At 45.3% G+C, this 19,815-nt stretch overlaps 1 protein-coding gene across 1 annotated transcript in view; it reads left to right on the forward strand.

Moving 5' to 3' along the window:
* Positions 1–1,876: 1,876 nt before the first annotated feature.
* Positions 1,877–19,815, forward strand: part of capn3a (calpain 3a, (p94)) — a gene marked incomplete at its 5' end in the record, with an annotated part of 44,045 nt that continues 26,106 nt past the window's right edge. The window contains 8 exons of the mRNA XM_084143948.1: positions 1,877–2,128; positions 5,664–5,733; positions 10,323–10,441; positions 10,769–10,902; positions 15,817–15,985; positions 16,549–16,632; positions 17,529–17,623; positions 19,222–19,299. Coding sequence (XP_084000074.1) covers positions 1,877–2,128; positions 5,664–5,733; positions 10,323–10,441; positions 10,769–10,902; positions 15,817–15,985; positions 16,549–16,632; positions 17,529–17,623; positions 19,222–19,299 — 1,001 coding nt within the window. The remainder of the gene's footprint in view (positions 2,129–5,663; positions 5,734–10,322; positions 10,442–10,768; positions 10,903–15,816; positions 15,986–16,548; positions 16,633–17,528; positions 17,624–19,221; positions 19,300–19,815) is intronic.

The following is a 19,815-nucleotide window of genomic DNA, read 5'->3' on the forward strand; positions in this document are numbered from 1 at the left end:
AATATACATCAGTTTACTCATCCAGAGCAAAGCTTTAGCAATGTTGCTAGTTATCCATAGCATATAGTGTATTTGTCATTTTAGGGAACTATCGCTTTAATAAATGGTACCTTTAAAAGGTCAGGACCTTAATGAGTTATGAAAGAAGAATTCACTACAAAACAGTTCTGAAATCTGGGATGTGAAAACGTTGACGCTCAATATCTCAGAACTATGCTTTGCCCAGGTAGAACCTCTATAGTCCCAAAAGGTCTCCGTGTCTATTGGTCGGATGCTTAAAACGTACCTGACCGATTAAAGGGGCGTTGAAGTTCCCCTCACAGCGGTAGCTACATTTACCTCAGAGAGAGAGAGCGGCGCTAATTTTACCTCAGAGAGAGAGAGAGCGGCGCTACATTTACCTCAGAGAGAGAGAGAGCGGCGCTAAATTTACCTCAGAGAGAGAGAGCGGCGCTAAATTTACCTCAGAGAGAGAGAGCGGCGCTAAATTTACCTCAGAGAGAGAGAGCGGCGCTAAATTTACCTCAGAGAGCGAGAGAGAGAGCGGCGCTAATTTTACCTCAGAGAGCGAGAGAGCGGCGCTAAATTTACCTCAGAGAGAGAGAGAGCGGCGCTAATTTTACCTCAGAGAGAGAGAGAGAGAGCGGCGCTAATTTTACCTCAGAGAGAGAGAGAGCGGCGCTAATTTTACCTCAGAGAGAGAGAGAGAGAGCGGCGCTAATTTTACCTCAGAGAGAGAGAGCGGCGCTTATTTTACCTCAGAGAGAGAGAGAGAGCGGCGCTAATTTTACCTCAGAGAGAGAGAGAGCGGCGCTAAATTTACCTCAGAGAGAGAGAGAGAGAGCGGCGCTAATTTTACCTCAGAGAGAGAGAGCGGCGCTTATTTTACCTCAGAGAGAGAGAGAGAGCGGCGCTAATTTTACCTCAGAGAGAGAGAGAGAGCGGCGCTAATTTTACCTCAGAGAGAGAGAGAGCGGCGCTAAATTTACCTCAGAGAGAGAGAGAGCGGCGCTAATTTTACCTCAGAGAGAGAGAGAGAGAGCGGCGCTAATTTTACCTCAGAGAGAGAGAGAGCGGCGCTAATTTTACCTCAGAGAGAGAGAGAGAGAGCGGCGCTAATTTTACCTCAGAGAGAGAGAGCGGCGCTTATTTTACCTCAGAGAGAGAGAGAGAGCGGCGCTAATTTTACCTCAGAGAGAGAGAGCGGCGCTAATTTTACCTCAGAGAGAGAGAGAGCGGCGCTAATTTTACCTCAGAGAGAGAGAGAGCGGCGCTAATTTTACCTCAGAGAGAGAGAGAGAGCGGCCTGCTGCTGCAGTGGAGATGTGCTGAGACCGCTGTTTACGGAGCTCCATGGAGACAATGGAATAGGGTTCAAAGGGACTGAATGCCTTCTGCTGAGGCAGGCTGTCCACTGACCACTCTTTACACCACCCCTTTGTGTGGCCACACAGTAATGGAACTGCAATGACCAATCCCAAGGAACGTTGGGGCATTGTTCAGGGACCAATGGGAAATGCAACAAATAGACAACCTTTATGTGTGTGTGAGAGAGTGTGTGTGTAATGTGTGTGTGTGTCTGCGTGTGAGCGCATGTGTGTCAGTGTGAGTGTGTGTGTGTGTGTGTGTGTGTGTGTGTGTGTGTGTGTGTGTGTGTGTGTGTGTGTGTGTGTGTGTGCATGCTAATGCAGGTGAATGCATGTTGAGTCTTTTTCGCCCGGCATGCCTTTAGAGTCTACTCTATGACCAAGAGGGAGGGGGACGTCGTACAGAGACACAGCCAATCAGAGGTTAGCCTGTTAGATTTATGCCAAGGTTTTTTAGGCTTGTAATACTTCAGTGGAAGTGAAAAAAACCCAGTTTTAAAAAATCCAAAATGCCCTATACACCGTCTGGCTTTTTCTGCGACCGGTTGATCCGGGAGAGAGAGAGAAGAGACGGAGAAGGTTCCCTCAGCAAGCCCCTACGCTTCAGCGGACAGGACTTTGCCACGCTGAAACAGGAGTGCCTCACCAAGAAGTGCCTGTTTGAGGATGACACCTTCCCTGCCACCGTGGAGTCTCTGGGGTACAAGGAGCTGGGACACAAGTCCAACAAGGTCAAGAACATCGTCTGGAAGAGACCCAAGGTAGGAGGGGGGGAACAGAGGGGACATACAGGGGAAAAGAGGATGACCTTAATAAAGAGGGGAAGGGACGGGCACGCATGAGGGATGATATCTACAATACCAAGTCAACTGCAGCGACGTTTCAGGATGTTTTAAACGTTTCAGGATGTTTTAAACAGGATTCACGATGGCAAAACTAATATTTCTCACAGATTTTGTGGAATCTTATCTGGTTCTAAATGTTCAGCATTATGGGCTGGAATAACTGTTGATATGGCTGCTTGAAACATGGATGTGTCAGAATGGTTAGAAATGGTTATGAATCATATCGTTAAAAGAATGGTTATGAAATGGTTATGAATCATATCGTTAAAGAATGGTTAGAAATGGTTATGAATCATATCGTTAAAAGAATGGTTATGAAATGGTTATGAATCATATCGTTAAAGAATGGTTATGAAACATATCGTTAAAGAATGGTTAGAAATGGTTATGAATCATATTGTTAAAGAATGGTTAGAAATGGTTATGAATCATATCGTTAAAGAATGGTTAGAAATGGTTATGAATCATATCGTTAAAGAATGGTTAGAAATGGTTATGAATCATATCGTTAAAGAATGGTTAGAAATGGTTATGAATCATAGCGTTAAAGAATGGTTAGAAATGGTTATGAATCATATCGTTAAAGAATGTTTATGAAACATATCGTTAAAGAATGGTTAGAAATTGTTATGAATCATATCGTTAAAGAATGGTTAGAAATGGTTATGAATCATATCGTTAAAGAATGGTTAGAAATGGTTATGAATCATATCGGTAAAGAATGGTTAGAAATGGTTATGAAACATATGGTTAAAGTAATACAGATGGAAATAGGCCCGAAATCTCTGAAAATGATTGTGTAGCTTATTGACTGGATGTGAATTTACTTTGAGGTGATTTGCATGGGTTAAATCGGTTTTTGGTTAGAAAAAGCTACATTTAGCAACATTTAAAACATTATGTGACTTTGGCTGGTTAAACTAAACTAAACAAAGGATTACTGCCTCTTCTTCTTCTTGGTTGTTTGTTTTTATTTCAGTGTTAGGAAACAAATAATCTATTTTGAATTTTCCGAAATGGACCTGGGGCTTTTCCCACCCGGACAAATATGTATAAATACATTTTTCAATATAGAGACACGTTCCGAACGGATCCAAGGACGACCAGTTCCATATAGACGTGGTCAGATCCGAGTGAGGGAAGCAGCAGAAAAGTCAATTTGTAAGATATTTTATTAACCAGACCTACTGTGAGCGAGTGAAACTGGACCAAGGAGGAGGGAGGGAGGGAGGGAGGGAGGGAGGGAGAGGCAGCAACCAACCGAGCCGATTTGCGCTAGTAGACTAACGTCTAGCTTGTCATAGCTAGGTTATTTATCATCCAATATGATTACTAGTACCTGTCTTGACTGCATCAAACCGGGAGAAGCTAGTTGGCTAAGATAACTAGCTAAATTAGCTAGCTAAGTTAGCTAGCCAGCTAGCTAGGCTAATTGAGTCTGCATGCGCTTTCTTCCTGTCATACAGTTACAAATAACACCTCCATTCAGATACCTAAATAGCAGCCTACCTGTTGGCTCTTGTTCGTTGTAGCATATACTTCTCACTTAACTTTTAATTCCATAATTGTAATTCAATTTGAGATAATCTCCTAATTTGCATTGCCACACGCTCTATGACTGTAATGGCGCTTTGATGATTTGTGATTGGCCGACAACAACAACAAGCTACAGGCGCCACTCTGCATAGGCTATTCTCGTTGAGCGGTGGAGAACATACTATTAACTTTTTATCGACAATTCTCTGTCCATCGCAGTTGTAATCCACTGTGAAGCCAAATTTGTTCCCAAACTGGAGATTTAAACAATGATGGATGATCCTCCAATGATGGTTTATCGATCCCACCATTAGCCATCTACAGAGTTCCCAGCTGCGCCTCACAAAAAGGATAGTTTGAAATTCCGCCAGTTAAGATGATCATTTTGATTACAACATGCGCATAGGCTGTAGATGGCACAACGTATTCATTCGGGTCCCCATACCGGACCGTTCGTATGAAAACGTGTACCGTTACAGACCTAGTGAACTACCTTTGTTACTTTTATATAACGCTACACTGGCAGTCACATGATACAATACAATAGAAAACAAAATAATGTTGGGGCTGTCTAGGTTATCATTGGCATACTGCAGGGTTCTTCAATTCCGGTCCTGGAGGGCCGAAACACTTCTGTTTTTTATTTCTACCTGGTAGTTAATTGCACTCACCTGGTGTCCCAGGTCTGAATTAGCCCCTGATTAGAAGGAGAGGATGAAAAACAGAGGCGTTTCGGCCCTCCAGGACCGGAATTGAAGAACCCTGGCATATTGTTTATGTCAGTAATGACAGTGTTGCATCACCTTGTCCGTTTTGGTGTTATAATGGTTCCCTTACAGCAGTGAACTACACTGAACAAAAAAAATAAACGCAACATGTAAAGTGTTGGTCGCATGTTTCATGTGCTGAAATAAAAAGATCCCAGAAATGTTCCATACGCACATAAAAAGGATATTCCTCTCCAATTTTGTGCACAAATTTGTTTACATCCCTGTTAGTGAGCATTTCTCCTTTGCCAAGATAATCCATTCACCTGACAGGTGTGGCATATCAAGAAGCTGATTAAACTTGTTGAGAATGAGAACTTGTTCTCAACTGGCTTACCTGGTTAAATAAAGGTGAAATAAAATTAAAATAAAAAAACAGCGTGATCATTACACAGGTGCACCTTGTGCTGGGGACAATAAAAGGCCACTCTAAAATGTGCAGTTTTGTCACACACCACAACGCCACAGATGTCTCAAGTTTTGAGGGAGTGTGCAATTGGCATGCTGACTGCAGGAATGTCCACCAGAGCCGTGGCCAGAGAATTTAATGTTAATTTCTCTACCATAAGCCACCTCCAACGTCGTTTTAGAGGATTTGGCAGTATGTCCAACTGACCTCACAACCACCACGCCAGCCCAGGATCTCCACATCCGGCTTCTTCACCTGCGGGATTGTCTGAGACCAGCCACCCGGAGAGCTGATAAACCTGAGGAGTATTTCTGTCTGTAATAAAGCCCTTTTGTGGGGGGAAAACTCATTCTGATTCATTCTAATTCTTCTCCCACCCATGGCTACGCCCCCTGCCCAGTCATGTGAAATCCATAGATTAGGGCCTAATGAATTTATTTCAATTGACTGATTTCTTTATATGAACTGTAACTCAGTAAAATCTTTTAAATTGTTGTATGTTGCGTTTATATTTTTGTTCAGTATAGTTTATTTCACAGTTAGATCACAGTTAGCTACTCCATTTGTTTCTACGTGAGTATTGACATAATGTGTTCCTTCTATTTCCAAACAACGACATCAACTCCATAATGTTGCTGTTACATTGTTATTCACTGTAATGGTTCACTATTTCACAACAGTGAACTAGTTGAGAATACATGCATTCTGTCAGCCAATCCATGTGTTTCTGTGTCTTCAGGAGATCTCTGAGAACCCTCAGTTCATTGTGGGCGGAGCCAGCAGGACAGACATTTGCCAGGGGGACCTTGGTAAATAATAACTACACTGACCCCAACATAACACCAACACAACATTACAATGACCCCAACACAACACCAACACAACACTACACTGACCCCAACACAACACTACACTGACCCCAACACAACACTACACTGACCCCAACACAACACTACACTGACCCCAACACAACACTACACTGACCCCAACACAACACTACACTGACCCCAACACAACACTACACTGACCCCAACACAACACTACACTGACCCCAACACAACACTACACTGACCCCAACACAACACTACACTGACACCAACACAACACTACACTACAATGACCCCAACACAACACTACACTGACCCCAACACAACACTACACTGACCCCAACACAACACTACACTGACCCCAACACAACACTACACTGACCCCAACACAACACTACACTGACACCAACACAACACTACACTGACCCCAACACAACACTACACTGACACCAACACAACACTACACTACACTGACACCAACACAACACTACACTGACCCCAACACAACACTACACTACACTGACCCCAACACAACACTACACTACACTGACCCCAACACAACACTACACTACACTGACCCCAACACAACACTACACTGACCCCAACACAACACTACACTGACCCCAACACAACACTACACTACACTGACCCCAACACAACACTACACTGACCCCAACACAACACTACACTGACCCCAACACAACACTACACTGACCCCAACACAACACTACACTGACCCCAACACAACACTACACTGACCCCAACACAACACTACACTACACTGACCCCAACACAACACTACAATGACCCCAACACAACACTACACTGACCCCAACACAACACTACACTGACACCAACACAACACTACACTGACACCAACACAACACTACACTGACCCCAACACAACACTACACTGACCCCAACACAACACTACACTGACCCCAACACAACACTACACTGACCCCAACACAACACTACACTGACACCAACACAACACTACACTGACCCCAACACAACACTACACTGACCCCAACACAACACTACACTGACCCCAACACAACACTACACTGACCCCAACACAACACTACACTACACTGACCCCAACACAACACTACACTGACACCAACACAACACTACACTACACTGACCCCAACACAACACTACACTGACCCCAACACAACACTACAATGACCCCAACACAACACTACACTGACACCAACACAACACTACAATGACCCCAACACAACACTACACTGACCCCAACACAACACTACACTGACCCCAACACAACACTACACTGACCCCAACACAACACTACACTACACTGACCCCAACACAACACTACACTGACACCAACACAACACTACACTACACTGACCCCAACACAACACTACACTGACCCCAACACAACACTACAATGACCCCAACACAACACTACACTGACACCAACACAACACTACAATGACCCCAACACAACACTACACTGACCCCAACACAACACTACACTGACCCCAACACAACACTACACTGACCCCAACACAACACTACACTGACCCCAACACAACACTACACTGACCCCAACACAACACTACACTGACACCAACACAACACTACACTGACCCCAACACAACACTACAATGACCCCAAAACAACACTACACTGACACCAACACAACACTACACTACACTGACCCCAACACAACACTACACTGACCACAACACAACACTACACTGACACCAACACAACACTACACTGACCCCAACACAACACTACACTGACACCAACACAACACCAACACCAACACTACACTACACTGACCCCAACACAACACTACACTGACACCAACACAACACTACACTGACCACAACACAACACTACACTGACCCCAACACAACACTACAATGACCCCAACACAACACTACACTGACCCCAACACAACACTACACTGACCCCAACACAACACTACAATGACCCCAACACAATACAACAATGACCCCAACATGGTTATCTGTTCTCTTGCTAGTTTGTTGTTAACTTTGGACAATTGAGTTGAGTGTTTTGAATATTTTTTGGGGGGGACAGGTCCCCCTCATCCTCTGTTATTGCTACACTTATGGATGCTTTTCCAGTGGCCTCTCTATATTGTCCTGGCTCTATGGAAAGGATTCCAGCTAGCAGCACTTCTCATTGTTGAGCTGTTCGTCCATCCAGGGGGACAAAGGTTCATGGCAGGCTGGGACCAAAAATATTCTAAATGCTCAAAACGGACATTGTTCAACAGTTAACTCCCTGACTGGGAACAGCCTACACACAGGTGTGGAGTGACAACCAGAAAACACTGAGGTCAGGAGTGAGAGAGGGAGACTTTTCCTCAACAACACAAAGATATCAGAGGAAATATTGCATTAGTAGTATTCAGATATCAAGTCCCATCTGGAGACAACCAAGGGGATGATGGCCCACTACTCAGTAACCAAACAATAAAGACAAAATAACAACAACAACAACAATATCTCGTCCATCCACTCCAATCAATCATAATGGCTTCAGAGAACAATGATTCTACATGTTGTGTACATTTTACCAGTATCCTGGACTGTGTTCATTGTGTGTAAGTGCGTGATGATGATGATGTGTGTGTTGCTTGGTGTGTGTGTGTGTGTGTGTGTGTGTGTGTGTGTGTGTGTGTGTGTGTGTGTGTGTGTGTGTGTGTGTGTGTGTGTGTAGGTGACTGCTGGCTGAAAATATTGTATCAGTATTTTTAGATTCACATCACAGTGTTGTTATAGATCTACAAATGCACGACTATGTAATTGGTGTGTGTCTCACTGTGTGTTTCCTAGGTGACTGTTTGTTATTGGTGTGTGTCTCACTGTGTGTTTCCTAGGTGACTGTTTGTTATTGGTGTGTGTCTCACTGTGTGTTTCCTAGGTGACTGTTTGTTATTGGTGTGTGTCTCACTGTGTGTTTCCTAGGTGACTGTTTGTTATTGGTGTGTGTCTCACTGTGTGTTTCCTAGGTGACTGTTTGTTATTGGTGTGTGTCTCACTGTGTGTTTCCTAGGTGACTGTTTGTTATTGGTGTGTGTCTCACTGTGTGTTTCCTAGGTGACTGTTTGTTATTGGTGTGTGTCTCACTGTGTGTTTCCTAGGTGACTGTTTGTTATTGGTGTGTGTCTCACTGTGTGTTTCCTATGTGACTGTTTGTTATTGGTGTGTGTCTCACTGTGTGTTTCCTAGGTGACTGTTTGTTATTGGTGTGTGTCTCACTGTGTGTTTCCTAGGTGACTGTTTGTTATTGGTGTGTGTCTCACTGTGTGTTTCCTAGGTGACTGTTTGTTATTGGTGTGTGTCTCACTGTGTGTTTCCTAGGTGACTGTTTGCTATTGGTGTGTGTCTCACTGTGTGTTTCCTAGGTGACTGTTTGTTATTGGTGTGTGTCTCACTGTGTGTTTCCTAGGTGACTGTTTGTTATTGGTGTGTGTCTCACTGTGTGTTTCCTAGGTGACTGTTTGTTATTGGTGTGTGTCTCACTGTGTGTTTCCTAGGTGACTGTTTGTTATTGGTGTGTGTCTCACTGTGTGTTTCCTAGGTGACTGTTTGTTATTGGTGTGTGTCTCACTGTGAGTTTCCTAGGTGACTGCTGGCTGCTATAGCCTGTCTGACTGTGTGTTTCCTAGGTGACTGCTGGCTGCTGGCTGTTATAGCCTGTCTGACTGTGTGTTTCCTAGGTGACTGCTGGCTGCTATAGCCTGTCTGACTGTGTGTTTCCTAGGTGACTGCTGGCTGCTGGCTGCTATAGCCTGTCTGACTGTGTGTTTCCTAGGTGACTGCTGGCTGCTGGCTGCTATAGCCTGTCTGACTGTGTGTTTCCTAGGTGACTGCTGGCTGCTATAGCCTGTCTGACTGTGTGTTTCCTAGGTTACTGCTGGCTGCTGGCTGCTATAGCCTGTCTGACTGTGTGTTTCCTAGGTGACTGCTGGCTGCTGGCTGCTATAGCCTGTCTGACTGTGTGTTTCCTAGGTGACTGCTGGCTGCTATAGCCTGTCTGACTGTGTGTTTCCTAGGTGACTGCTGGCTGCTATAGCCTGTCTGACTGTGTGTTTCCTAGGTGACTGCTGGCTGCTATAGCCTGTCTGACTGTGTGTTTCCTAGGTTACTGCTGGCTGCTGGCTGCTATAGCCTGTCTGACTGTGTGTTTCCTAGGTGACTGCTGGCTGCTATAGCCTGTCTGACTGTGTGTTTCCTAGGTGACTGCTGGCTGCTATAGCCTGTCTGACTGTGTGTTTCCTAGGTGACTGCTGGCTGCTATAGCCTGTCTGACTGTGTGTTTCCTAGGTGACTGCTGGCTGCTATAGCCTGTCTGACTGTGTGTTTCCTAGGTTACTGCTGGCTGCTGGCTGCTATAGCCTGTCTGACTGTGTGTTTCCTAGGTGACTGCTGGCTGCTATAGCCTGTCTGACTGTGTGTTTCCTAGGTGACTGCTGGCTGCTGGCTGCTATAGCCTGTCTGACTGTGTGTTTCCTAGGTGACTGCTGGCTGTTATAGCCTGTCTGACTGTGTGTTTCCTAGGTGACTGCTGGCTGCTGGCTGCTATAGCCTGTCTGACCCTGAATGAGAAGCTTCTCTACCGTGTCGTTCCTCAGGAACAGAGCTACTCCGAGGGATATGGAGGAATCTTCCACTTCCAGGTCAGAACCCACCAATCAAAACAACCCTAATTATTAGACAACTATAAACAATAACACATGTTACATTGACTAATGTCTATTTCTATGTTGTATTGTAATCAGGGAAGGGCTCAATTCCATTTCAAGTCAGTGAGTTCAGGAAGTACACTGACATTTGAAACTGAAATTGTCCTCAATGAATTTCCTCAAAAGTGGGATAGGAATTTCGGTTTACTTTCTGAATTGAACTGAAATCAACCCCCTACCCTGATTGCAATACATTATCAACTCCTGTCAAATGTCTTCAACCATGTCTTTTCCTGCATGGGGCATCTCTTCCTCCTCCAGTTCTGGCGCTATGGCGACTGGGTTGACGTTGTCATTGACGACCGCATCCCCACCTTCAACAACCAGCTGGTGTTCACCAAGTCTGCTGAGAGGAACGAGTTCTGGAGCGCCCTGCTGGAGAAGGCCTACGCCAAGTACGTACCCCTAACCCTAACCCTAACCCTAACCCTAGCCCTAACCCTACCCCTAACCCTACCCCTAACCCTAGCCCTAACCCTACCCTAACCTAGCCCTAACCCTAGCCCTACCCCTACCCCTACCCCTACCCCTACCCCTAGCCCTAACCCTACCCCTAACCCTACCCCTAAGTAGGACAAGCTAAATGTGTTGCCAGTACGTCATTACGACGTCTATTATGACATCATGGTCAGATTACACTAGCAGTATAGGTCGTTATCAAAAAAAAACGTCACAATAAGGTGTAGTGTTGGATTGACCTGCTGGGGGTCAAGGAGACCCACAGCTCCTCTAAAACCATTGACGTGCCGTTTTCAAGGGATTGTTAAATAAATGTTAACTATATGGTTGTAATAGCATCACCTCATGAAGAGCATCGTCAGACCTACACATTCCAGATCATTCCATCCAAAACAACTGTCCACATTTAGCTCTATCATCAGAGTTATACAGCAAGTAACTGCATGCTTTTCATGATCAGTAAACATCAATTGATCATGTCATTTCAGATACATAGAGTAGCCTTAAGATATCTCTCAATATTTGCCACCATTAATTGGATATTTAAAAGATATAAAATAAAAGTGAACTATACCTGAATGAATTAGCTACGCTAGCTAGTAGTTACCACCGCCAGGTCAGCTCTAGCCATGGCCGGTCCGCTCATTAGGCAGGTTTAGGAGGCCGCCTGTGGTGGCAGATTGACGAGGGGGGCATTTCCTGACCTGAACTGACCAAGACGCACCTCCAACAACACATAAAACCCCACATAGTTCTGCCCCAAAAACAATAACAATTTCTCCCAACCAGTGGCATATGGGCTTTTTAGGTGAGCGCTGATGCCGCCCTGTGATGAGCAGCGCCAACTTTGTCAAAGGCAGGGAAGCAAAATATTTAACTTGTCCATTCCCAGTATGCCTCTCCAGGGAAGCAAAATATTTAACTTGTCCATTCCCAGTAAGCCTCTCCAGGGAAGCAAAATATTTAACTTGTCCATTCCCAGTATGCCTCTCCAGGGTGCTGTTGGAGAAACGCATCGCTGCGGCGCTCCACCAACATTTCCGTCCCCAAAAATGAATCTAACATAAATCATGTAGCGGATATAGGATATGGTAGAAAGAGTGTGGCCTTTTCTGACACCTACAGACTGGAGATAAAATGTATGAATATGGAATGAGACACATAAAATAAAAAATAGCCTATGTATGGAATGGACAATCAGGCTACTCCCAACTGCTGTCCAGGAGTTTCATCCCGTGGGCTAAACTGTTATGATCAGTGGTTTCAAGTTTGTATCCCTACATTTCTGACGCGCTGATCATAGCGGAAAAAATAAAACACTTCTGCATTTACCTCTCTGTAAACACATTGCAAATAGGCTCAGGATAACTCCTCCTGATAAAGTTGGGTAGCTGATATTCAGAGCTTAAACAGTCAAACTGATTAGTCACATGAATCAGGACTAGTGAAGTCAATGCAACAGTGGGCCCACCACATGGGCATGCTAAGGCTACATACACCCCAGTAAGCACGGGCCGACATCTTTTGGACATCTTTTTTTGGTCCTGTCCGGACCAGCAGTCTTTTTTGGGGGGGTGTTTTACAAACGTTAGGCCTACCACATAGATGAAATTAAAATTAATGTTCAGTTGACACTGTAGACTGTACCTCAGTAATCACAGACTGACGCTGAGGCCTTTTTGTACATCTTTTTTTTTGGTCCTGTCGTGTTTTTTGGTGCAGTCCGGACCGGCCTTGATTTCCACATCCACGGACGTTGGTTTCTTGGTCCGGTCCGGACCAAATCTGACCCAGTCGTAGACGTCTATTTTTGGTTCAGATTTTGTCCGGTCTGGACCAGCCTTGATTTGGCCCAAACAAAGACTTCTATAAATGTAGTATTTTCAACTTTCATTCACAACCGAAAATAAACCTGATATTAACGTCCGGAAAAAAACATTTTATTGTCTGGGAAAATACGTATTTTCACCTCTCATTCAGAACCTAAATTGAACCTAACTTCAACGTCTGGAAAAATACGTATTTTATATGTCTTTTCAATGTCTTTTTGCTTACTGGGACTATTCTAGTAGGGGCGGGAAAAAAATGGTCTCCCTTGGAATGCCAACTTAATTGTCATGAGAATCCATAATAAACTGTTTTTTTTAATGTATTTGTTATGTTCGCTATGTATCCCTTGTGAATTATTGTTGTGTTCCTGATATGTCATATGTGAGCCCCTTCTGTTATGTTGGCTCATTATCGTCAGGAGAGTTGTAGCTATTACACTCCAGTAGTTAATAAAGAATTTAGCTAGTCTCGTTATTTCTACATAACAGTGTTCTCTCTTGAACGGAGTTCCTCGAGTTTCCCAGCCGTAACCTGCCTGGTCTATATGCCTGTGCTCGAAATCAACAAAGGTAGGCATAAAGTTATTGTTTTCAAATATGTATTATTGGTACTGGCAGCTAAACTAATCAACACTAAATAGACCGTTTTTTAACTATACCTCTCACAATTCCAGACGTGCTGTAACAATGCACAAGCAGTCTATTTTCTGCCAATTTATCCGCTCACTTTACCAGCATTGCTTAGTGCAGACGTGAGAAAAATAGACTTGCTTTCTAATTTGAAGCACATGACGGAGTTGACGCTCTCCGCCCGTCTGTTCTCTCATTCTAATTCCAGCGGGTACACGCTCGTTCGAAGCGAGTAAAAAAAAAAAACTATTTTTGTTTGATTTGGGCTTTAGATTGTTGACAACATGTAAGCTATATTTCATATTCAATGTTTATTGAAAACATAAATACATTTACACAATGAGCACTTGTTGTCTCTCAAATACATCCTTACAGTTGTTGGTTAGCTAGCTAGCGAATTTTCTGCCATATTAGCATTGATCTACTATTCACAGGATTCCTCTCTGAATCCCTCACCCTTGACCCTTGACCCATCCTCCTCTACTTTCTTCACTGCCTCAGCATACGACACCTTCTGCACTACTCTGACCCTGGAAAACCCCAACCTGCCTTTCTCGCACCGGACACTTCTGATCCCCAGCCCCATTGGTACCCCTACAGTTGACACACACAATTTTATCCACCAAAACTACACAATCCTCTATCCCATGCCCTCCTGCACACTTCCCACATCTTGGAATCTCCCTCCTACAGGATAACTGACTCCCTCAGTGTAACTCACTCAGTGTAATTGGGATGGCTACTGTTTTACGGGCTCCTAACCAATCATGCTATTCTTTGTGGGGTTTTTTCACCTCCAGAACTCGAACTGGCGTCCGGCTCACTCTGTTTGAACTTGACACCAATCTTCCTCGACATACCCTCTCCCTGGTTATTGCTAGCTTCAACAGATTCAAACCCATCCTCTGCCTCCCTCAGTGTTTTCAACCTCCTCTCTCTTTCCGTCCAATCCACCTCCCCTAACCAATTACCAGACTCCTGAAAATATTAAACTTTTCCAGGCCGAAATCTCTTTTTACCCTCCTCAAGAGACATAATAAGCCCTGTACTCCCTCCACTTAACTGGCTAGCTAGCTAATAACAGATCAAGTCAATATGGCTAGTGAACAAGCTAACGTTCAGGGGATAAACTAGATGACGACAGGAGTCCAACTGACAACTTTACCAGGTTGATGTCAAGCTCTTTCCAAAAGCCTAATGGCTGATGGAACAAGCTAAATTACGTTGTTTGCTTAGCTAGCTACATGCCAAATGGATAGGTACCTTCGCATATCTGAAATTACATGATCATTGATGTTTACTGATCATGATAACTCTGATGACAGAGCTAAATGTGGAATAATCAGAAATGTGTAGTTCTGACTAAATAGCTATAACATTTAAAGACGGCACGTAGTTGTCAATGGTTTTAGCGGAGCTGGTGGTCTCCTTGCCCCCAAGCAGCCAAATCTAACACATTGTGACGTTTTATTGAAGACGACCTGTATGGACGTTTTGTTAATGTCTTTTTAGCATCCAGAAACCCTATAACAGCCACTATAAACAGGGTGGTTCGAGCCCTGAATGCTGATTGGCTGACAGCCGTGGTATATCAGACCGTAGACCACGGGTATGACAAACCATGTATTTGTACTGCTCTAATTACGTTGGTAACCAGTTTAATAATAAGGGTGTTTGTGGTATAGTGCGTAAGAACAGCCCTTAGCAATGGTATATTGGCCAAATACCACACCCCCTCGGGCCTTATTGCTTAAAAACATCTTTCCAATGACTACTCTACCCTGCTCTCCCTAATCGCTCCCCTAATCCTCACCTGAACCTCTCCCCACCACCTCATCCTGTCTCCCCCTCACCCTGACTCCCCCCAACCTCTCCCTGACTCCCCCCTGATCCTCTCCCCACCCCCTCATCCTGTCTCCCCCTCACCCTGACTCCCCCCTGAACCTCTCCCCACCCCCTCATCCTGTCTCCCCCTCACCCTCACCCTGACTCCCCCCTGATCCTCTCCCCACCCCCTCATCCTGTCTCCCCCTCACCCTGACTCCCCCCACCCTCACCCTGACTCCCCCCACCCTCACCCTGTCTCCCCCCTGACCCTCTCCCCACCCCTTTACCCTGTCTCCCCCCTGACCCTCTCCCCCCTGACCCTCCCCCCCCCCCTTTACCCTGTCTCCCCCCTGACCCTCTCCCCACCCCTTTACCCTGTCTCCCCCCCTGACCCTCTCCCCCCCCCCCTCACCCTGTCTCCCCCCCTGACCCTCCCCCCCCCCCCCTCACCCTGTCTCCCCCCTGACCCTCTCCCCCCCTGACATACCCTTAACCCTCTCTCACCCTGTCTCACACTCTGACCTACCCCCAACACTCACCCTGTCTCCCCCTCCCATCCCCCAGGCTGCACGGTTCCTATGAGGCCCTGAAGGGCGGCAACACCACGGAGGCCATGGAAGACTTCACCGGGGGAGTGACAGAGTTCTATGAGATGAAGGAGGCGCCCAAGGAGCTGTACAAGATCATGAAGAAGGCCCTGGAGAGAGGCTCTATGATGGGCTGCTCTATCGACGTGAGTCTCTGACCTTAGGAGCGTGACCCCGACCTCCAACAGGTCTCACAAACCGTAATTGAAGAGACTCCCGTCAATAGAGCAGCCCATCAGGGAGCCTCTCTCTCTTCAGTTATTGATTCAGACCAGACCTAGAAGCCATTTCAGTCAAAACGTTCAGCTATGTATGGCCTGTCTGTGGAGGTCTTGCCCACAGTTAGTCCCGCCACACTCAGTGCCGTGTCGGTGTGGATACAAATCCATCCCATTGCCTATTTCACACAATACCTTCTCCCGTCTTTCCTGCCTCCCCTACTCACTATCCATAGAAGCATGTAGAAATACAAGAGGAGTGGAAAACCGCCCCCCCAAAAAAAAAAACATTAGAAAAAAATAAAAATAATCCATAGGTTTAACAAAATGTATCGAGTGCTGGAACTCATCGATGATCAAGAGCAATTTAAAAACGATCCCCTTCCACAGGTTTAACCAACTGTATCCAATCAGTCCTGCTCCTCATGTCATCATTGACGATCCAGAAGCCATGTTGTGATTCCTGTCCTGTTGTTCATTCCATTCCCCAGTCCCTGGTTCCAGCTCGCTTCGAGACCCGTACAGTGACTGGCCTGGTGAAGGGCCACGCCTACTCTGTGACTGCCGTTGAGGAGGTGAGATACACCTATAGAAACATATACATTCACTTTACGCCATAGATCGTGGGTTCGATTCCCGCAAGCGGCTGCACATAAGTAAAATATATGCAGGCATGAGTGTAAGTCGCTTTGGATACAAGCGTCTGCTAATAAAATATATGTATTTATCATCTTGTGATTGCTGTATATACACTACATTATTAGATAGACCATGAGATACACTACATTATTAGGTAGACCATGAGATACACTACATTATTAGGTAGACCATGAGATACACTACATTATTAGGTAGACCATGAGATACACTACATTATTAGGTAGACCATGAGATACACTACATTATTAGGTAGACCATGAGATACACTACATTATTAGGTAGACCATGAGATACACTACATTATTAGGTAGACCATGAGATACACTACATTATTAGATAGACCATGAGATACACTACATTATTAGATAGACCATGAGATTTACTACATTATTAGATAGGTAGACCATGAGATACACTACATTATTAGGTAGACCATGAGATACACTACATTATTAGGTAGACCATGAGATACACTACATTATTAGGTAGACCATGAGATACACTACATTATTAGGTAGACCATGAGATACACTACATTATTAGGTAGACCATGAGATACACTACATTATTAGGTAGACCATGAGATGCACTACATTATTAGGTAGACCATGAGATGCACTACATTATTAGGTAGACCATGAGATACACTACATTATTAGGTAGACCATGAGATACACTACATTATTAGGTAGACCATGAGATACAGAGCTGTGGTTAGATGACAGTAGCCATTTGAAAGCTGACTCAATGGGCCAGTGGTTGTTGCCGTTGTGATTGTTACATGGACCGGTGTGTGTGTGTTTCTCCTCAGTGTAAGCAGTCCCATCACAAGGAGTCTAAGGTGCGTCTGGTGCGCCTCAGGAACCCCTGGGGACAGGTGGAGTGGAACGGGCCCTGGAGCGACAAGTAAGAGACACCTGATTGGTTGATTCATTACTTAATTGATTCATTGATTAATTACTTAATTTATTGATTGATTACTTAATTGATGTTGTTCCCTCCCGTCCACAGCTCTGAGGAGTGATGATGTTGTTGATGTTGTTCCCTCCCGTCCACAGCTCTGGCGTGATGATGTTGTTGATGTTGTTCCCTCCCGTCCACAGCTCTGAGGAGTGATGATGTTGTTGATGTTGTTCCCTCCTGTCCACAGCTCTAAGGAGTGATGATGTTGTTGATGTTGTTCCCTCCCGTCCACAGCTCTAAGGAGTGATGATGTTGTTGATGTTGTTCCCTCCTGTCCACAGCTCTAAGGAGTTATGATGTTGTTGATGTTGTTCCCCACTGCCCACAGCTCTAAGGAGTGATGATGTTGTTGATGTTGTTCCCCACTGCCCACAGCTCTGAGGAGTGATGATGTTGTTGATGTTGTTCCCTCCCGTCCACAGCTCTGGCGTGATGATGTTGATGTTGTTCCCTCCTGTCCACAGCTCTAAGGAGTGATGATGTTGTTGATGTTGTTCCCTCCCGTCCACAGCTCTAAGGAGTGATGATGTTGTTGATGTTGTTCCCCACTGTCCACAGCTCTAAGGAGTGATGATGTTGTTGATGTTGTTCCCTCCTGTCCACAGCTCTGAGGAGTGATGATGTTGTTGATGTTGTTCCCTCCCGTCCACAGCTCTGGCGTGATGATGTTGTTGATGTTGTTCCCTCCCGTCCACAGCTCTGAGGAGTGATGATGTTGTTGATGTTGTTCCCTCCTGTCCACAGCTCTAAGGAGTGATGATGTTGTTGATGTTGTTCCCTCCCGTCCACAGCTCTAAGGAGTGATGATGTTGTTGATGTTGTTCCCTCCCGTCCACAGCTCTAAGGAGTGATGATGTTGTTGATGTTGTTCCCTCCTGTCCACAGCTCTAAGGAGTTATGATGTTGTTGATGTTGTTCCCCACTGCCCACAGCTCTAAGGAGTGATGATGTTGTTGATGTTGTTCCCCACTGCCCACAGCTCTGAGGAGTGATGATGTTGTTGATGTTGTTCCCTCCCGTCCACAGCTCTGAGGAGTGATGATGTTGTTGATGTTGTTCCCTCCCGTCCACAGCTCTAAGGAGTGATGATGTTGTTGATGTTGTTCCCCACTGCCCACAGCTCTAAGGAGTGATGATGTTGTTGATGTTGTTCCCTCCCGTCCACAGCTCTGGCGTGATGATGTTGTTGATGTTGTTCCCTCCCGTCCACAGCTCTGAGGAGTGATGATGTTGTTGATGTTGTTCCCTCCCGTCCACAGCTCTGAGGAGTGATGATGTTGTTGATGTTGTTCCCTCCCGTCCACAGCTCTAAGGAGTGATGATGTTGTTGATGTTGTTCCCTCCTGTCCACAGCTCTAAGGAGTGATGATGTTGTTGATGTTGTTCCCTCCTGTCCACAGCTCTGAGGAGTGATGATGTTGTTGATGTTGTTCCCTCCCGTCCACAGCTCTAAGGAGTGATGATGTTGTTGATGTTGTTCCCCACTGCCCACAGCTCTAAGGAGTGATGATGTTGTTGATGTTGTTCCCTCCCGTCCACAGCTCTAAGGAGTGGGTATCTCTGTCTAAGGGAGAGAAGGACAAGCTCCAGCATCAGAGTGCTGAGGACGGTGAGTTCTGGTGAGTCTGTTCCTCTCTTCAACAAGTAATTCTAGCTGCTCTTGAACGTCTAAGCTTGTTGTCTCTACCCACATTTCGTGTCCTCTCCTGTCTCGACTGGAAAAGGAAAACCCACACTCACTGAAATTGTCTTTCAGTTTTTAAAGTTATTCTGCTGCTAAAGAACATCTAAACGTACAGACTGTTTCAGTGAGTGTAAGTCTTCCTTTTCCAGTTGATATGCCTTTTGAACACTGCATCAAAAGATGTTTGATTACAAATTATCGAGTAGAACATGCCAGTTCTCTCATCCCCTCTCCCACCCAGTCTCCCGCACCCTCTCCCTCCCTCCCCTTCTCTCCCTCTCCTCTGTCTCCCTCTCCCTCCAAAATTACTGAGGATAATAGCGGACGATATTGCCACTCCTATTTGCCATATCTTCAATTTAAGCCTACTAGAAAGTGTGTGCCCTCAGGCCTGGAGGGAAGCAAAAGTCATTCCGCTACCTAAGAATAGTAAAGCCCCCTTTACTGACTC

This window comes from Coregonus lavaretus (genome assembly GCF_964263955.1).
Source record: "Coregonus lavaretus genome assembly, chromosome: 27".
Lineage (NCBI taxonomy): Eukaryota > Metazoa > Chordata > Actinopteri > Salmoniformes > Salmonidae > Coregonus > Coregonus lavaretus.